Source organism: Trachymyrmex septentrionalis, unplaced genomic scaffold (genome assembly GCF_001594115.1).
Source record: "Trachymyrmex septentrionalis isolate Tsep2-gDNA-1 unplaced genomic scaffold, Tsep1.0 scaffold74, whole genome shotgun sequence".
In the NCBI taxonomy this organism is placed as follows: Eukaryota; Metazoa; Arthropoda; class Insecta; order Hymenoptera; family Formicidae; genus Trachymyrmex; species Trachymyrmex septentrionalis.
In genome coordinates this window covers 671600-692607 of record NW_017305927.1, presented here as the reverse complement: position 1 = coordinate 692607, position 21008 = coordinate 671600, and the positions used below count along the sequence as shown (strand labels likewise).

The 21008-nt window shown below is 36.0% G+C and overlaps 1 protein-coding gene across 1 annotated transcript in view; it reads right to left on the bottom strand.

The window, feature by feature from the left end:
- The window catches only part of LOC108753971 (agrin-like), a 48422-nt gene extending 27982 nt beyond the window's left edge, over window positions 1-20440 (bottom strand). The window contains exons 1-5 of the mRNA XM_018495965.1: window positions 20160-20440; window positions 16562-16798; window positions 7616-7831; window positions 6302-6543; window positions 3866-4052 (exon numbers count right to left, since the gene is read on the bottom strand). Coding sequence (XP_018351467.1) covers window positions 3866-4052; window positions 6302-6543; window positions 7616-7831; window positions 16562-16798; window positions 20160-20406 — 1129 coding nt within the window. The 5' untranslated portion in view covers window positions 20407-20440. The remainder of the gene's footprint in view (window positions 1-3865; window positions 4053-6301; window positions 6544-7615; window positions 7832-16561; window positions 16799-20159) is intronic.
- Window positions 20441-21008: the final 568 nt, after the last annotated feature.

Here is a 21008-nt window from a genome sequence, read left to right as displayed (position 1 = left end):
ATATATATAAAATAAATATAGAATACATTAAAACATATAAATTAATACATTAATTTCATATAATGCTCTATAATGTAAAATGTTATTATTTAACTTATAACATTCTTAACTAATTCTACCATTTTCTAGTCTTGCATTCCCCTTTATGTCTTCAAATTTCTAAGCTACCGTCTATTCTCTCAATATAAAAAGCAAGGCAATCTTTTTCGACGCGTTCACCGAAGGTACATGTGATATGAGGAAAATTCGATAAACCTTGGCATAGGTTTTCATCGCGTCGTAGATGCTCCTTTCTAGAGAAGATCACTTTCACCCACCGTCGTTCCGGTATCCCATTTCATCAGATTTTTGTGATGGAAATTACTGTTTGTGTTTAGACTAACTCTCGCGAGTACGCGATTTTATATTCTCTAAGCCTTAGAGCCCCGTCAGTCGAGGGGGCTGACGGTAGGGTTGACTGGTTTGATGGAATCGCTGTTTGAACGTATCCCCGCTGGCGTGAGCTTTTGATAAATCTGCCGTTTGATAGCGGAATGTGCTTGTTCGCGTTGTATGCTGACAAGTGGAACTTTTTAATAAAGATGCAAATCAGAAATGTTACGGTTTATTTCTGCGCTGGGCCACAAGACGCAAACACGAGTACATCCGAAAAGTTTACATCCTAAATTGATCTTCTCATCAACTGCTTGCATTAATCTTTTTTTTGCGTATTTTATAATAGCAACATTTATTTCTCTTAATTCTTATGCATGTTGTATCTTATTTATATTATTTTTATTTATATATATTATATTTTATTAATTATATTCACATATGATACATATACGTACATGCATATAATGAACTGAGATAATATAGATAAGTATTTCTGTATTTGCAAACTTTAATGATTTTCATTTACTATTCAATACTTGCACATATCTCTGAAGTATATGCCAGTGGTTTTAGAACTATGTTTTAGACATTTGCGGTTACATAGAGTTATCACGGAATGCTTGCGCGAATATGGATGATTTGCGTTGGAAATGAGCACCGAATGTCATCGTGCAACCGTTCCTTAAAATCAGCATCGAGTCGTGCATTTGTTTCGCGTTGAAAAGCGCTTCGTTGGCGAGTAGTTTCCATAAAGATGAAGGATGAAATCGGGAAAAGGAAGAAAGGCAAATGATTTTTTTTCCTCGTTTAATTACGGAGGTACTCTCATTTTTACAGGAGAGGAAAAATGACTGTTAACAGAATATTCTCGAGAGCATATAATACCACATAAATATTTAACAGTATAATATTTAATGTTTAACTATCGCGGACTGATTATAATAATTGTAATTGTGTATTAATTCTTGGTCTACGAAGTAGAAACAAAGTTATTTTACATTTCCCTTATTTAAAAAAAGTGACAACTAAAAAAATTAAATTGTCAGTTAAGTTATTGAACTATAATCAAATAATATCACCAAAAAGAATTATTCTCTTAACACGAGTAAATATTATTTTTGTCATTATTATTTCACCATTCTTAAAATATCACTTTTTTGAGCTATGATATTTTAACAAATTTATGAAGTTAAGTTAATTCACTTTTGATGATTAATATTTGTCGAATTCATTCATAACAATAACTCGAAAATCAAGTTTTTTGCGTTGTATTACTTTTGAAATAAGGGAACAATATTTTACAAGTTTGCACTTTAACATGAAACTTTTTCTTCAGAATCACACATATAATTACAAGTTGAAGCGCTTTAACTCCTTACCTATAACAACTGATAGAAACGTGATAAAACCTAATATAGATTTAGATTTATATTTAGATTTTATCACGAAACAGTTACAATTATGTTATTGCTGTAATCAAAAGTGCACGTTTTATGACAAAGTTTGAATGAATACGCAGATCGTAAAGCGATTGAAGCGCAATATTTATCAAATGCTATACGAAAAGGGGCACAAAACGGAAAATCGCTCAGGAATTCGCGTCCTTTTGAGACCGCGGTCCTAATAATAGCTTCTGGAATATCGAAGGCCGTAGACAGGGGGAGGGAGAGAGTGGGAGAAGGGTAGATTAATAAGAATGAAATTGCAGGGTAGGAGCCAACGTCGTAAAGTACACGGTCGATGAAATCTCGCTCACCCCTTTCTCCCGTTTTCCCGCCCTCCCAGGATCGGCGGAGGGCACGGCGTCGTTATTAAAGGCATCGTAGAAAATAATAAAATGAAGATTAATAGCGCGAGCTCGCGTGCAGCCGCGATGATGCATCGTCGAGTGCAGTATGCATGAAGTTGTTTACGATATCGCCCGGAATTCCTATTGCGGAGGAGGAAACGGGAAGAAAAGAAATGCTCCGCTGCATGAGTAGTATCGCTGAAAATATCTGACGTGAAGCATAGCTTTATCAAAAGCGGCACTCATATCATACGTATTCTCGGAAGAAACGCTAATAAAACGTACAACGACATTTCAGTGCGTTGAAAATTAATTAGATCGTATTTAGGGATCGCAAAATTAGAGGGATCCCCCTTGATACAGTTTGGAATCATAATTCATTCCTTTTCTGAAATCAGTGCCGATTTTTACGGTCGTTTTATCGCGTCGTATCGAACATGAGGAAGCAAATGTGCAGGTGGACGATCGATCGATGTTTAATTCTGAGGGAACACGCAAGGCCATCGACGTTAATCAAGTTTCATGCCGCCGCGCTACTTAAGATCGTTCAGAAATCCGTTATAAATTCAATTTACCCGGGCCGGATATTCAAATTAGTCGTAGCAAGTTTTAAGTTACCGCCGCTGCCGGGGCGGTTACGCGACCGTATATTAACCCCTGCTGTCCGACCACTCCGGCATATTAAAATCGCAGATTTGTTCTCTTAACGCCCCGCCGCGAGTTGGAAATTATTTTTCGCATTCGATATTAGTGTCGATAAGAGCGCTTAACGTGGAACAATCCGCCAGATTGGGAATTCAGAATTTTATGTGATTAATTCGAGCACCCTTCGAAGGACTCCGCGGAACCTATTTAAGAGATTAACTTGCTGGCAAGATATTTTCTCCGTGACAAAAGAACGGGCGATTGAATGGACACAAAATTATTAAGCGAAACAAAGGAAGCTGTTAGAAAATGAAAATTGGGATTTGAATATACTCAAATTAAACGAGAAAAATTTGCTGGAAAGTTAACATTAACCAGCTGAGATTCTTTAGTTTAAGAATTATATTGCAATTTAATGCTTTCAGTCGCTTTGCCTTTATATACATATTATATTATTAGATTGTCTCGTTATATTATATTAAAACACGCCAGAAACTCTTTCTTTTAAAACGGAGAAGGTTTCCATATCTACTTGTGGGAAATTATTATTCACATTCTCCTCGAATATTTAACATTGATTATAAAACTTAAAATATATCTTTTATTTTCTGTGTGTATTATTATACGGACTATATTGCGAATAACGACAGTGCTTGGCTCTCATTTGCCTTATTGTTTTATTCATTTAATCTTCAAACGTCTTTTTGATACGTATGACATATCTCGCTTTTTTTACAACGCTTTTTTCGTTACTTTTATAATTTTGTTATTAATAAAGGTGCATATATTTGTTTGATACCATCACGTTCCATATAATATTTGACATTTGATATATTTATTTTTATAAGCAATCGAATTGGATTGGGAATGTTATATCCAAGTATGTAGTTATTTTTATAGTGTGGCGCTTAGGGATTAATTTATCGAGAGTCTTTCAATTATCTATTTATTATATTATGGAATCAGATATTTAATCAGTTGTTGAATTACCGACAACTGCATATTTACGAGCATGACATAAGCCCTTGTTTAAATTTATTTTGGATAGATACTCACTGCACAATCCTTGATACAGAACGCGTATCTCCCGTCGATGCTGACATGCCTCCAAGCGAAGTTTGCACTCGTTGCTGTAGCTGATGCCATCATCGCCGCATACGGGTTGAAATTCTGCCGGACAAGTCGGACATTCGCACACAGCATTGCCGGCGATCTCCGCGCAAATTGCGCCCCATTGACACAGCTGCGAACCGAATAGTTATATATGGGATTGTGTATGTGATGCACCGTTATACATTAAGAAAAGCTATTACTGTAGTTCGTCTTGTTTTCTTCTTTTTAATTTAGCATCACGACTTTTTAAGGTACTAAAATGTCGATGATAAATTGATATATGAATACTATAATGTTAGTAATAATAATTATATTATAATTTAAATCTACAATATAATTATTATTACTACCATAAATAATTCATATAAAAAAAGAATAGAATTTGTTGAAGTGTCTAAAAATGTAGCTTGATACAGATTTGAAAGTAATTTTATTAGATAAAATTTAGATAAATACAAATCTGAAAACAATTTTATTGGACTATCAAAATAATTACATAAGATTTATATAAAATAGTTGAAAAAATATCAAAATTTTTTACAATATATTGCTTATCACGTTTAAATTTTCTACGTAATTATTTTGATGGTCCAATAAAATTGTTTTTAGATTTGTATTTATCTAAATTTTTAGATACTTAACTATGCCATCGTACTGTACATCTTACAATTAGATAATTTGTTGTCTTTTTTTTTTATATAATATAATATCATAATATATCTTAAATTGTCTGAAATTAAGGCGAACGCAAATACAGTGGAAGTGTAAACAAAGAATAAATTAGATAATGGAAAGTTTGCCGACTGTACCAAGAATATCATAGCCCATAAAGTCGTTCATGAGAAATACATGGGATGAGAAACTCAATACAGGAATGTCTTCCTGAAATTCATCGAGCTCGATCTCTCCTAGTTCCTTTTCGTGCTAGTATCTACTAGCTTTCCCACGGAGATATCCGGCACAGCGTCATCCAATTAGTGACAATTGCTTTTGGCGAAGGAGCTCGTCGAAATGGTGAAGATCTCACCTCGGGTTTTCGAATTTCGCAGGGAATCGAGAAAGTATCGAGAGGGAGAAATAGTAAAAGAGAGGAAATTCCCTCCACACTCTATCGGGCTCTTGATCCTTTCCAATTTCTGCGGTGAATACATCGAGCAATTTCCATTTCGCGAGCAAGTTCGGTGTCGATTACGGACCTTGTTTTGTGGACCAATGACGTTTGTAGCTTAAATCTAGTTAAATTGTGTCTGTTTAAATAGCAACACGTTATTTTTTTTTATAAAATTGAAAATAATCCGTGTCAACATCACCGACATGATTTATTTGTGATAATTTTTAATTACTTTTAATTATTAAAAATTTCCGTTTTTTTCGCAGAATTTATTTTAGATTTATCTGTACCCGATATTTCATTGAAACAAACATATATCAAGAATATTTTATACCAATATTTTCTGTTGTAAATTTTATACATCAATTACATTGATTGTGCTTTACATAACGTATTCATTTAATCAATCTCTTGAATATAACGAAATAGTTTTCAATAAAACTTCCACAAACTGAATTGCTCATCGAATATTTTAAAGAAAGCTAAAGAAAGCTATTATAGCTAAGCGAAATTATTATATTATGCTCAAACAATACACGCACTGAACATTTTTTTTTCTTAAAACCGGAAGTAAATCTAGATTGAGTCAACAGAGTATTTATTGCAGAAAGGTATTCAAGCAAACAATTTACGTTTAAAAAAACATTCAGCCGAAATGGTTTTTTATGCTGTAATAAAAACGTTAAATAGACCTATGTTTATTAAACCTTCATAAAATCGTGAAATGTATAAAAATATTATTTATTTTATTTTAAATAAATAATATTTCTAACTAGTATTTTAAACAAGTAAAAACTATTTAATATACGTTACAGACATCTTACATTTTTGTAACATTTGCTAAATAATTTAAAAATCGTATCATATTTTAAACATTTATTTTCCAATTTATTATATGATGCTAACGTTCGTATTTTGAATATAATTGTGTTGCTTCGGATGTACAAAAGAAAAGTAAAATAAGATGCGCTGCATAAAAAACGGAAAATGTAATAATGCGAAAAAAGGCGCTACTAATAAAAAAAAAAGTCCATAATCTTCTTAATGTAACTAATAATATGCAACAAGCAATACAATACCTAACGAGTGACATAAATTGCAAAAAAGTGGAATCATAACGTATTCAACAACAGCAATAATTTACATCGTCGAAATTCCGAGGATCCGACAAGAAATCTTGCTCGCGTCGCGCCGAGCGCGGAAACGGAAGCGGAAACCACGAGTGTGTGCCTCGTGTTTCCGTACGTGAGATACTAGCTGAGACTGACCTTCTCGGAGCAGGGTCCTCTGGAGCCGCATGTGCCGACGTAGGCGACCTCGATGTTGTTCCTCGTCAGACACGCCTGCCTCTTTAGCTCGCACATGGACGTGTAGGTTGTTCCGCCGCGGGCGCACACGGGCCTCATTATCGGTTCGCAGTCGGGACGACACTCGCAATTAGCGATCCCCTGCCGATTGATCGTGCACTGCTCGTAGAAGTTGCATTTTGCTGCTTCGCAGGGATTTTGACCTGCAACATCGAACGATCGTACGACTTGTGTCACGATTATTCTTACTTTCACAGAATATTTCACAGAAATCGTATATTTGGTCTACAATAGTCTCCAAATATTAGATTTTCAAAATTTGGATAGTTATATAAATAAGGGGGGATTTAACAAACTAAATTAATAATTCAATGAGAGACTATTGATTTGTTTGCGATTGTCGCGCGATTACAATATTTGTAATTTTTATAAAATTATGCTGAGAAAAAAAATGGTCGCAATTACTATAATTTATTTACGGTCCTCGGGTCGACTATATATTTTTAACTATAATTTATAATCATTTTTGGTGCCAACTATATTTTTTGTAGAACTAGAAATATAATAATTATTATTAGTATTATAAAAGTAATAATTATAAAAATGGAGCTTTTAGTCATAATTATTTTACTATGCAATTAACAATCACTTTTTTCTCAATATTATGAAATGCAATCAAATGAAACTTAATTTTTTCAAAAATTGAGGGGCCAACTTCACACTAGTAAATTTCCCTATCGTATAGGAAAGTAAAATAAAATATAGCACAATTATAGAACTTTTTTATTTCATTAACTTGATTCTTAAGTTACTTTTCAACATAGTCACAATTGATATAGTGTGATATCATAAACTGAATTACTATATGTAATTCACAGTCGGACACGTCTTGTATTGGCGTCTCCTTGATTCAAATTTGCTCACTTAACAATGGTTACAGTGAATGCAATTCTGAGTGCAAAAATATTGCCAATATACTCCAAAAAAACTTTACAATGCACAAGCTACTTGCTTAATCGGTATTTTTTTAATATAATGGGAATGCCCCTCGAATAATTATTAATCATAAAATGAATAATTATTAATCATTAATCAAAATTATTCATTACTTACTTTTAGAATGGCTCTTGTATAATTATTAATCATCAATCAAAAATTATTCATTACTGTGCAACAATTAATCGCATGCAGGAAAGCAATTTAAACAATTTTCTGAAAATTTTATTGCCGTCATATTTCACATGTCGAGTAAGAAATGTTAATAATTTTTATTACCGGAACTGCATGCACCGTTGTAGATTTTCTTGAGCGGTAATCTCGAGCGACAGGCTTCCTGTCGAAGGTTGCATTCGTTCGAATATGTTTTGCCGTCGCTTCCACAAACCGGCGAAAGTTCCAGGCCACATTGTTCCCCGCAGCGACAGACTGGTTGCCTCGAACTATCCAGCTGACAGACTTCTGGTTTTGAGCACTCGATGCCTCCGCATGGATCTGGAAAATTAATTCGCAATTAACAGTATCGACACACAATAAAATAAATTATCGGGAAAAGCACGAATCAATCATATGTGCGATGGATGATGCGTGCATTATACTGATTACTTATGCTGAATAAATAGAGTTCTCTCCAGCTTTCTGAAAAGCATTACAAAAACATTTAATTTTCCTTAAAGAGGAAAATTATTCTTCCTTAGCTCTGCTTTATTTACTTCTGGCAAAAGGGATTCTTAATTATCTCTCAATTATAGGATTCACTTCGTGAGTAATTATAAGGATTGATCAAATGATCCGCGTGTTAAAAGTTTCATTTGCATTCCATCGGCTCTTCTATCTCATTTTGGGAATTACTACTAATCCTGGCGAAATCGAATGAATTTAAATAACCTTCTTGTGACTCTTTTTATGAATTTCATTTGCATACGAGAATCGAGAGAACCTACATAACGTTAGGCGGATAATGATGGAAGGTCACAAGGACCGTATGGTCCAGTTGGAGGAGACACGGTACCGAGATTAATCTTCTCCCTCGACCAAGGAAGGAAGGAAGTTAGATTCCGTTTCCTGTCTACAGGCGGTAGCTAGGTTTCGGCCTTATATACCAGCAGCTGACGAGGCAAGTTCTCCTCCGGCAGTGGTGGTGTTTCTCGGCGTTAGCTCGAGTTACAGTCCAGTGGAGCGACTAAACTCAACCCTTCCGTAATTCAAACCCGGGCGTTCTCCTTCGTCGGTGCTTCAGTTAGTTTGAATTTAGCACTAATCGATTTTGGGAAAAGTATCGTTATATACCATTGCGAGATGACCAGTATTGTCGTTTTATCATTTCACTATTCAATTATATTCTTAGTAAGCAAGGCAGACTCCCAAATTCTTTTATTTATCGTTCATTCCATATAGTTCCATCTCATTCAGATCTCGAGATGATGAACGATTAATGGCCGACGAGAATACTCCTCGCCATCCTTTTCATCGCTTCGTAATTCCATCTCCGTGCGATGGGGAGAGGTCCTTATATCGTTTCTATCGCTTGCATCGGATGAGATAGAACGATGTCATCGCGCCCTTTCAAGATCTCAGTGCCTTAATGGGATTTCTCATCGTGCTTCTTTCCCGTTCGTCCGTCTGCAGCCTTCATCGAAACACCGGCCACGATCTGATCCCTTGGGAGGGAGCAAGAGTATGAGGATGGTTACGCCGGCGCGTTAACTTCACGCGACATTACCCTGATGCGGATTTCTTTGTATTATCGGGCTGGGGCTACGACGTGAAAGCTGTCGGAAGACCTTTTCAGTATGGACGACGGACTTGCTGTTCGACGGCTGGAATCTCCCGTGGAACGTGTGCAAAGACGGGCGACACGATGCGGTATATCGCGACGCGAGTGACTGATGAGCACATTCCTTGCATTATTGGTGAATTGTCATTTAATTTAGCGAAGGAAAGAGACGTGACAGGAGTATCAATTTATTTGCGGACAATAATAATTTTGGAAATATTGCGCTGAGAGAAAAGAATGTTGTTACAATTACCATAATTTAACTATGGAAAAAATAATTTTGCTAAAAAAATCTAGAAATTTAGAAGGACTAGATACTAGGGAATAACTTTGTTGGACTATCAAAACTGTTATGTAGAACGCTCAAGCATAATGAACAATGCTGCAAAAAGTTTTAACATTCTAGAAACTGTTGGAGTGTCCATAAATTATTTTCATAGTCCAACAAAATTATTTTCGGACCTGTATTTAGCTAAATTTTTAGATACTTTAACAAAACCGGTTTTTTTCGTCTTTAAATATTATCATTATTACTATAATATTACGGTTATAAAAAATATTCCTAATCCTGATTATTTTACTATGCAATTGTAGTCACAAATACTGAACACTTTTTTCTCAGTATGTATAATCGCGAAACATGCTGTTGTGCGGCAAATTATTTAAAGAACGTTTTATTCTAATAAGAAAACACACAAGCTTCTCAAATGATTCTCGATTTATCAATTCTGATGAATTGAGGACCATTCCTTGAGGTGATTATCAAATAGAAGAGACGCCCGTGAGGCAACCGATTTATGCACATATGAGAGTGCATCCTAGTTGCTTCCGCTAAAGCAACTGCAAATATCGATCCTTTTTAGACGCCTTCCTTTCATGTGCAGATACCGTGCGCATACCTCTCCCGTATTCTACAAGTACTGCAAGCGGGAATATCTCAAAATCACTCAGCGCTCGGTAAAAGCCTTGTAAATTGCCCGTCACCGTCATCCACGGACAGAGCAAGTCATCCATTTCGTCTTCACGATTTTACCAGTTTGCAAGTCTGCTTGCCTTTGGAAACGATGTCGCGAATTGCGATAAGATTTCAAGAGAGAGAAAGACTGTATATATTTTTTTTCCCCCGTATCTTTATATATTAAATAAATAAAAAAAGAGAGAAAAATTCAAACAGAATGCATAGAATAAAGCGCAGGGTAAATGGCACTTAAGCCATAATATACAAGGTATAAACCCTCCTGGAGCTAAAATCCCGTCGAGGCTTCTTGTCGAGGTTTTTCTTCACGCTCGTGGCGACCGCGTCGCGGAAAACATCCGGAAGCCCTTCCTTTCGCGTGACTCCGGAAACTATGGGAACTTATACGAGACACGGTTTGACATTACGCGGGTGTAGGTATAAGGGTATTATGTCTGGGGAGCAATAACTGGGTTTATGTTAACGGCACCTCCGCGGTGCTTCCGGCTTGATGTACGCTCCGACTTCCGCGCAGCTGTCTCTGTTCGGCTTATTCACGTTCTCGTCTCCGCGTAAGCCTTTTTCTGTGAATGTTCTCTCTCTCTCTCTCTCTCTCTCTCTCTCTCTCTCTCTATATATATATATATATATATATGTCTTTCTGCGCCACTTAGGCCCCGAACGCGTAAACATGAGCGCGTAAGGGCGCAAGACGCAATTTACGGGGTTGCGGACGACGTAAAATTTCGGTTGAATTCGAGTGGCGGTGCAAGTTGGACAAATTGCCTGCTCGTGTAAAGATAAGTTTTTTACGAGCGCGTCAAAAGACGGCCAGAAAGTGGCGGCTGTCTCGGTACTTGTTTCATGAGATATTGCGGTTGATGGTCGACGATAACCGTCGTTGAAGCGCGAGAGCATTAATCTTTGGAATTCAAAACGTTGCGATCCGCACTGAATTTTGAATCGTATACGCTCTAAAAAAATATGAGTATGGATTTAACACCGACACATATTTCTAGCAACAAAATATTAGGGAAATCGTGCACTAACTTGTACAGAAAATTTGGATTTAACACCATACGATGCTTACATTGAAAAAAAAGATTGGTTGCTGCAGCAAATTAGATGGTAAAATATGGCATAGCTTTTTTAATTGGTTGCAACAGTCAATTTTTGATTGCGTTAGCCTATCGGAATCCTATATTGACATTGCAAATAATCTAACGCAACCAAAAATTGGCTGCTTCATTCGTTTCTAGCGACTCCGTTAGATCGTTAGTGATAATATGACAACATGATTAATACCTAATTCACAGCGATGATATTTCCGGGCCGACAAGCATAGTAACTAGAGCTCGTTAGCGGCTCTCTGACTGATGAGCGCAATGCTCATATCCTCTCTCATCACCTGTAATCGAACTCGCGCGAATCTTGTTGAGTAGCAGCTTGTTTGTCACCGCCAGTTTTTAACGACGGTAACATTCGTTCTTGCTGCTTCTATCCAACTGCGGCGCAATCTCGCTATCGACACTTACGCGATCATCGATAACCGATTGCACCCGTTACTTACGTCTCCCGGTCGTTTCTTGTCAACTCGTGCTCAACCCTCGGCGCGAGAGATCGTCTCCGGCGGTCGCACCCTTTTTTTTTTCCCCGGCGCTGATCCTCAACGTATAGATGCCCTTTCGTTTCCTCGTCTGAGAATCGTTTTCTCGAACCTGACATCATCCGAAATTTCCGACTCGTTGAGTCCCGTTTGCAAGAGGTCTCGTAGATAAACACATTTGCTTGTTGGTTTGTCTCAGGTTTACATCACGCGTCCCTCTCGGCGTCTTTTCGCCCTCGTACGAGAACGAGCGCATCTCGGCACGTCTCAGCCCCGGCTCGGCGAGTGTGAGAATTTAGTTGAATCCATTTCTGAAGTGCCACGCCTCGGGAATCCGACGTTCCCTCATGGCAGGCTCTACCTTTTCCCGGTCGACCCTTATTTCGGCACGTTCGAGCATGAAGAGAATAGCGTGCTTCTTTCTTTTTCTCGAGGTCGGATATGCGTGACGGGAGCGACTTGCGGGCGGTGTCTCACGAAAGCGAAAGAGAAGAGCATAGAGAGCTGGATAGAGATGATAGAGGCACTCCTTTCTTTACGACGGAAGGAAACTCGCTCGGAAGACGAAGCAGGGCGCAAGCGAGTTGGGAAAATATTTCCAGGAGAAAGCGAAATAAAAATTTAATCAATACGTTGCCATTACCGACGACGGAAGTATGATATACGAGAGACGGCACTGAAACATTCACATTGTGGCTACGTTCGACGATAATAAAAAACGAATAATCCAAATAAACTAGCAGAAAGCAGCAGAAGTAATACAATTGTGGATTTCGTTTATGTAAAGAGAACTTTTGATTTATTCGCAGCTGCTGATCTGACAGATCTGCAATTTTCTCCTTCAGAGTTGATATATTAGTATTTTACTTCCTTTTATTTTTATAAGTTTTTTTTTTTAAGTCGGAACTGTCAAGAAATGCTTCAACACTATATACTATTTCTCTTCACGTTATATTTACGATGCTAATAAAAGTGGCTTATGTAAGGAATCGATAATTACGTTAGGCTCGACATCCGCTGCTCCGCTGCAGCGGAGGTTTTAACCCTCTTGCACGGAGTTTCAGACGCGGATATTCAATCTCGCTTACTCTTTTTCCACGTTCCATTTCGCCATCCAATCACGACCGCGAAATAGTAGCTGCATCGGCGAACGAGGAAGGGGAACCGAAAAGTCTCGAAACTTTTGGGAGTTAATTTGATTTATCGTACCGTCGTACCGTCACTTCAGATTCATGCCTGGAGCAACCAACCTTTCATCTATGTGATGAGATGAATGAGGGGTGGGAGGGGGGGACGGGGGAGGGGAATGCTAGATTTTGCGAGGTTGCACTTTGAGGAGAATTTATTATTGATTCCGGCGTTTATAAAAGGGAGAGGGGAGGGGTAGTCGCAATTGGTGCCGATTGATAAAAGGGCAACTCCATTGTTGTACTATAGGCTTTCCGCCCCCAACGGGAGAACCCGACTGAGGAAACTCTGAGTCTTCTCTCCCCTCCTCCTTTCTTCGCCCTCTTGCCTTCCACCTCGTCATTCGCTTTCGACCATTCCTGGCCGGATATTGCGTTTCATTGTTCCTGGTATAATACGACGGCAGAAACAGTGGAACGAAAGGAGAAGACGTTCATCTTTGTAAACTTCCGGCGCGCAACTCGTTCCTTTTCGATTCCTCCATCGCCTTTACGTCTCTATTACATTTCCTTTTACCGTGTACGTCGCGGACTGTTATTAAGCTCTACGATTGCATCGTACGACGAGCGCCGCGAATTTACACATACATATATACGGCTACGAAGATTATTATTATATTTTCAAGTATCACTTTTTATACGCTCGTAGGATTTATGACGCTCTACTGCGTGTGATTCTAACATGAGATATCTGCACTTTTAGCTGTACGTTGTAATGCTTTCGCATTAAAAGTTCGCGTGCATTTTCCCGTACAGTCCTTTCAAAGATCATCTATAATTTTTACGCATTAAAATTGCAGTTTATACAGTGCAATGTTGAACCATTAAGTACACTAGTCACTTATTTCTGTCAAACCTTAAAAAAATTACCTTTTAGAGAAGAGTAAGAAAGAGTATAAATTCATGTGAAAAAACTGTTTTACAACTATTGTGACTTTTAATAAAAAATTTTAAATAATTTAAAAATATTATAACAATATTATGCTGCACAAAAATAGATTTAAAAACATTAAAAGACAGAATAAAAAACAGAAAATAATTATATTAACTATTATTTCCGTGGGCTGGAAATATAGATATTTTTGATCTCCTAAACAAAGTTAAATCGTTTTTAGATCAATTATACACTGCAGACATATTTAGAAAAATAAATTTATGCACGGTTTTGATGAAAATTCAGCTTTTCCTGAAAATCTAAAAATTTTGTTTGGTGCAAGTCAGAAAATAATTTTGTTGGACTATCGAAATAATATTTTTTTAACACTCCATTGCCACAAATCCATTGCCAAAATATTAACATTTTTTTTCAGTATTATCATTATGCCTGAACGTCCTAATTATTTTAATAATCCAATCGAATTATTTTTAAATTTATATCTAGCTAAATTTTTAGATATTTCAACAAAAGTGTCTTTCCGTATAATTTTTTTAGACTCGCTGTGGAATCGCTCTTGTCCTTAAAACGGAGTTCATTACAACTAGCATTAGCTTTGCTCTGAATTTCTCCATCATTATCAAATCATTCTAAAGTCATTATTTGTATAGTCCTTTACGTTTATACGTTCCTAACGATTATTCCTAAAGAGGGCAGGCAGATTGGAACCGCGTTGAACAACATATTTAACTAGCTCGTTAACCGGCAACTGCGATTATAACCTGCGATGTAACTGTTACTGTCTACCGTGCCGAGTTGAGCAGTGCTATGAAGAAGACCCAATCTGAAGGAAGAACGAAGGGAAAATGGTAAGGATGGACTTACCTAATCCTAAGCAAACACGGCCTACTCTCGGTAGCTACCTGTCTGATCAAACATTTGTCTTTACTACTCGGTTGATTAAACGCCTGCCAAGTTTGTACTGCTTCCATGATAGGGAGAAGGGAAGGTTAGATGAGGGGGAACTCTCTCATTCGTGGGCATGTGTACGACTATTTGTGGACACGAACGGTGACAGCTGTGTGGAATATAGCGCATTAAGGCGCGGATATATGTGTAGAATGTCTTAGACTACATATAGCTTGTTTAAGAGAAACGGCAATAATTTTATTGTTAGTTATTAATATCTAAAAATCTAACATTGACATCATAATAGAATAAATTCAAGTAAGTGTAACTTAATCCTTCATGACATATCTCTTTTTTCGGTTCGCTTTTTGACACACTGGGTGGCTCACACCCTGAGCAATGTTTAAACAACAAATTCTTATTTAAAAAATCCAATCAATATGAAAAAAATGATGGGTCAATTTTAAGGTCAGTAGAATACATTCAAATAGTTTTAGATTGAAATTTCATTACAGTTTTTGTGAAAAAAATTCTTGAATTCAATGAATAGAGAAAAAGTGAGTAAAATCTTTGAAAAATTGTAACTTTTAAAAAATTCAATATTAAAAGTTAAAAATTTACAGAATTGTTGTTCAGATATGATATTTAAAAAAAAATTAGTTCATAAGTTGGTTTTGGATAAAGTGTATTTATTTTGCTTATTGAATGTAAGCTATTTTGAGAATTGAAAAAACAGAGATTTCTTTATAAACATTTTTGATCTACAAAATAAAAGAAAATTGAGTTTCAGAGAGTTCAAATAATTTTGTTGACAGCATGTCAACCAAGGATTAATATAGTATATTTTATTTTTTTATTAATTCCATGAGGAAACTTCATCTGATGTGACATAATGTATTTAATATTAAAAAAAATAAAGATAACTTCCTCTTTTTGACTTTCATTTAATATTTAAAACTTACTATAATTATTGAAAAAGATCAAGTCCAGTTTTGAAATAATTCTGTAAGAGAACAGAAAATTTTTGAAACATTCGGTATAGGAGATCCTAATTTCTATCCAGATAGATAAAGTGATGTAGATATAGATAAAGAGAGTTAAAAACTATTTAGATTGATTAGAAGGGTCTCTTTGCCGCTAATAAATCGCTTTATCGGAAATATAAATAATTGTAACGAAATATTTTCTACAGGAAAATATAAATAACGGCGCTTTAAACAGATATATCTAAACCAGTGAATTGTTTGGAATATTGGTAACTTGTTGGCAACAAATAATAAAATACGAGTGAACGCGAAATAACGATTTAAAGAATGGTACAATATGGGAACAACAGCGCATAACTTTTTATACGCATTCAAAGTCGATTTTATCATAAAATAAAGTAAAACTGCATATTTAATTCGTATTATATATATAAGCTAATTTAAAAACAGATTTCGTGTCGTTTATATCAGAGAGATAAGAATCATAGTTCACGAATATTTAACATTCTTAAATTTTAATGGAAATACATTAATTTTAATTTCGATTTATTTACTTTGCGGAAATATATTATATATATCTTTTAATTTATTTTAGTGCAATAATGATTAATCATTAGTTTTAATCAATTCAAGCGAAAGCAAAACACGCTGTAACTATATACTTAATTTATTATTTTAATTCACATATATTTAATGCGAATTTGTTTGTCTAAGCTATACATATATAATTTATGAAACTATAATCAAACTTGATATTTCATAAATTTATCTTTGAAAATATCCCAGGTAATCTATTTTTGTTCAAATTGTTTAAATTATATTGCGATAATAGAATTTATATTACAAAGGAATTTTTTGTGCCATCATGTTATTTCTTTTAATCCGCTTACTCGAGACATTCATCTCGTACATTCGCTATAGAAGCACTTACCGCATTTACCACGAAATGCCACGGTGATGTTAGCACCTTTCTCACAAGCGGCTCGATTTAGGTCGCACAGCGTCGGATAGTCGATCCCGTCCGTGCCGCAGACAGGTCCCGATCCCTCGTGATCCCCCAAATTTGGGCAGGATTCCAAGCATTGGCAGGTCGCCTCCTTGCCGTCCCTGCTTCGCACACATTGCGAACCTTGCGAGCAATTCAGCTTCTCGCAGGGATCCTTGATTTCTGCAAAAGGAAGCACCGAAGCATTTGGCATTAATTAACGTGATAATTACATTAATTTATATGATAATGTTTCATGGCAATTATTTTCTGCTAATTCTTTTTAAGCGTATTAAATTATGATCTAATCAATAATTAATAATTTATTAGTTTCAAAATATGATGCGCATTATAAAATATTATATATACATATATTTATTCATATAACCGATATTATGTTTTACATTATTTTAGAATAATTTATAATATGATATATAATTTTTCTTGAAAAAAAAATTGATATTATTTATAATGTTTTTCTTAATATTTTATAAATAAATAAATAAATGTGCATTAAATAATGGCTTAGATAATAACTGTGTCAATTATTACACATTTAATTCGTTGAAGTGAAAATGGATCGGACGCAAGACCTGCATTGTGCAAGACATATATCTCTTCTGGTCCACTTGATAATGCATGTGTACCGGAAACGAATTGGCACGATAATCCGTTGACGAGAGCAGTTCGATGTTACGGTCAATCCCATTGACGGAAGCTATTGAACAGCTTCGATTTCGAAGTAACGAGATGAAGGCCAGCGATGGGTAGGATGAGTAGGATCAACGGCATTACATCGAGCGACGTATGTTTGTGATCGAGAATGATCATACGTAGAATTTAATGTTCTTGTATTTGCAGATTGGAATTGGCGTATCCAGTTTACGACAGAAATGCCAAGCGGCATGTAATCCTTCGACCTGTGTTTCCCGCCGGAATGCCGTGGAGTTGCGAACATTCGCGTCATGTTTACCCGCAAACTGTATCTGTACGTCTTCGACATTTAATTTAGTTTAAAACATACCAGAACAGCTTGTAAATATTTCAATCCTTGAATTCTGTCTCAAAGTATTTACTTATTTATACATTCTCTGAAAACTTAGTACGTTCTAAAGTCCCGCTTTAAGCGATCTATATAATCATGTCAGATTTCAGAATAGAATTCTATCTATGATTTTATTATCCGAATGTATATTATACATTTTTTAATATACGAATTCTATACATGTGTATACTTTCTGATATTTTCTTGAAATGTTTCCTTCAAATACTATTTTTATCATACGTCACAAAATTACAAAATTATACAGTTCTATCCTGAATCTTGATATAAATTATATAAATTGCTTAAAGAAGGCTTTATAATATTTATTTTTTCTTTTTTCAATCTTTCCTAAATAATAATAAGTCCGTGCATTTTTGCAATCAGAGTATATTAAACTGTATTTATCTCGTTTTAGATACGACCATTTTTGGAAATTTCAAATAACACGAACAAATCTCGATGTAATTGTCTGCAGCGTCCGTGAAAAATGTATAACATATCGTATTCTGTGTCACTTGTTCTATACTTTACACCTGATCCCCAATTATTTTTAATCGTTTATTTACAACTCGTCTTTATGATAATGCAATGTTGACGCAATGTGCTGCTTTTTCTATTCAAATGATACAAAACACGACGATTCATTTTCTATCGGTAGTACATGTACGCACGTAGTACGGAAATACAGTGAAAAATCCACCGTATTTCCGCGGAGCTTAATCAATGATATTTTTTCCGTAACGCTAGCCCGCACCACCGCCGCCGAAATGTAATTGCAGGCCGTAAACACGCCAGACGCGCGTGTACGTACTGTATGTACGTTACGGGCCGTGAAATTAAATCCGCGCGATTCGCAATGAATAAACTATCGCCCACTGGGATTCATTCGCGACGGAATTTACGCGCCGCCGCATTTTTGGCGGTGCGGCGGCAGGAAAAAGGAAACAGAGGCGCGTGTCCTGCCTGCAGGACATCGCGCGGCTCGACGTGCCAGATCATTAATCCCTAAAGGTCGACTTGAAAGAGTATGTATGTGTGCATGCGTGTGTATGCGTGAGAGAGAGAGAGAGAGGGGGGGGGGAGAAAAGGAGAGAAAAGAAGGACAGTTTGTGCTCCATTAAAATTTTATCGCACATAAGAGAAATTTGTAGCACCCAACTGAATATTTCTGTAGATGGACGTCGTAACCGACGAGATATATTTCTCGAGAAAGTGGACGTGATGGTTACTGCATGTATCATTGGCACGACGTGACACGGGACACACAAGAACTTTCGTGGTGACTCGGATATTTTTGTTAAGAAGCAACATATTTTATTCTTTGAGAGAAAATTAATCATTCTGTATCTGAATATAATCGAAGGTATTAAGTGATTGACTTTAACTCTTCTATTAATGTATAATTTTTCATCTTTTCACTATTGTGTTTCACGAAGTTTCCGCAAAAAAACGGAATAAGGGCTGTGTAAAACTGTTCTTTATTGTTCAAAAGGTAGAGTTTTTGATACGTCATAACGAAATTCACCCCAAAAATTAAAAAAATTTTTTAATTTTTAAAATTTGATATGAGTATTCCATGCATTAAAGAATTAAAAAAAGTTCACTTTAGATGTTTAATTTTCATGTTAGAATGTATAATATATTCAGAATAAGAACCTGTTTATAAATTTATATTGTGTGTAATAACGAAATATTTAAAAAGTGAAAATGTACACGTTATATATTTATTGAAATGAATGTATGCATAAAAATATATGGAATATAAATTAGATATAAAATATTGTCTTAAAAAAATGATCAAAATTATAAAACATTTTAAATTTTGTTGTTTTAATTACAGCTTAATAAAATGATTATAACGTTTCATAATATAAAATCACTCTATGATCGTTATATGAAAATGTATTATGACCTTCAAGAGTCAGCTATGTGTAATAAGCTTTATTAAGTAATAATCAATATGTATAAACTTTATTAAATAATGTTAAGCCATGGCATAATAAAGTTTGTCATAAATTATTAATCAATGCTTCAGGTTGTGCCAAGTACACACTCTTCAATTTTAGAGCGCGATCGAGGAAAGAAATAGAAAAGCACCGTAGATATTTGTTGCAGATATTCACGTGTAGACTCGTGTTTCAGTTTTCAATGGCTACGTTTAGCCGAAAAAGCAGCTTTGCACAAATAATTGTTGTAAGATTTTTTAATATAATTGATTTATACATTTATATCCAGTGAGGAAAAAACTAGGCATATCGTATTTTACAATAATTGCAAAGCTACTTTTTCGCTGAACGTACAGCCATTAATTTGCAGAATAATGTGTAAATGTGCGCTGGGAACTTCCCGGAAATTCTGATGTACACCACTTTCATGTAGTGTAATCCAATCCTCTAAGATTGCCGTGCAATATCTCGATTACGACGATGTAGATTCTGTTGTCGACGACGAGAATAGGAGATGAAAGGGATGACTGTTTGTTGCCCATTCCGGGAATACCTTTCGGGAAGACGTAGCAGCAGTGGGATACTGTTAACTCGGTGCACAATATCAGGAATAGAGCGTACGTTAATGTTGTACGCGATTGTTGTCGTCGTCGGCTGTTGCCGCCGCTTCTTCCAGAAATCGAATCCACCATCCGACGGCGCATCGTCATCGCCATCTCTTCCGCCGTCGTCGCCGCCGTCCGCGACGCGTAATTAATCATTCCGATCCTTCCGAATATCGCCTTTTGTTCCCTTTCCATGTCTCGGATAAAAAAAAAAAGAGAGGAAAAAAATCGCGAAACCGCCGCCGCCGTCGCCGATCGCGAAATCTGCGCGTTCGAGGGTGGTACCGGGATTATTTAGTGGTCTCGCGAACGAGCATGCACGCAACAAAGCGAATGCGAAAATAAAAGCAGTGAGTTTCTAACGCTATCTGCGAGCAGTGGTGTCAATTAGGAACGGTAATTGGAAATTCAAGCTGCCTAAGCGTTCGTGCGTCGAAAGATGCGAGCGTGGATGTACAGTAAAGGCACTACGCGCAATGCTAACGAGGAGTTAATGATTTCTACTATCTTCGTCCGTTATCGTTCAACTCGTCATTGCTCTAGGGCTTTGTTTGTAAAAAGTATTGCATACAAAAATACTATGGAAACCTATAATATACATATACTATAGTATTTTCGTACATTTTCATGTTATGTAATATTTTTCAAGTGTACAGTTTCCGTCCTTTTTGTTAAATTGTGCGTTCCAAATCGATGCGTTAAATTAAATCGATCTATCGTAGCGGAATCTCAATCAATCATAGTTATTTTTAATCTTGTAGGTCATCACTGCTTCTCAATATGTCGTAAATCCTTTG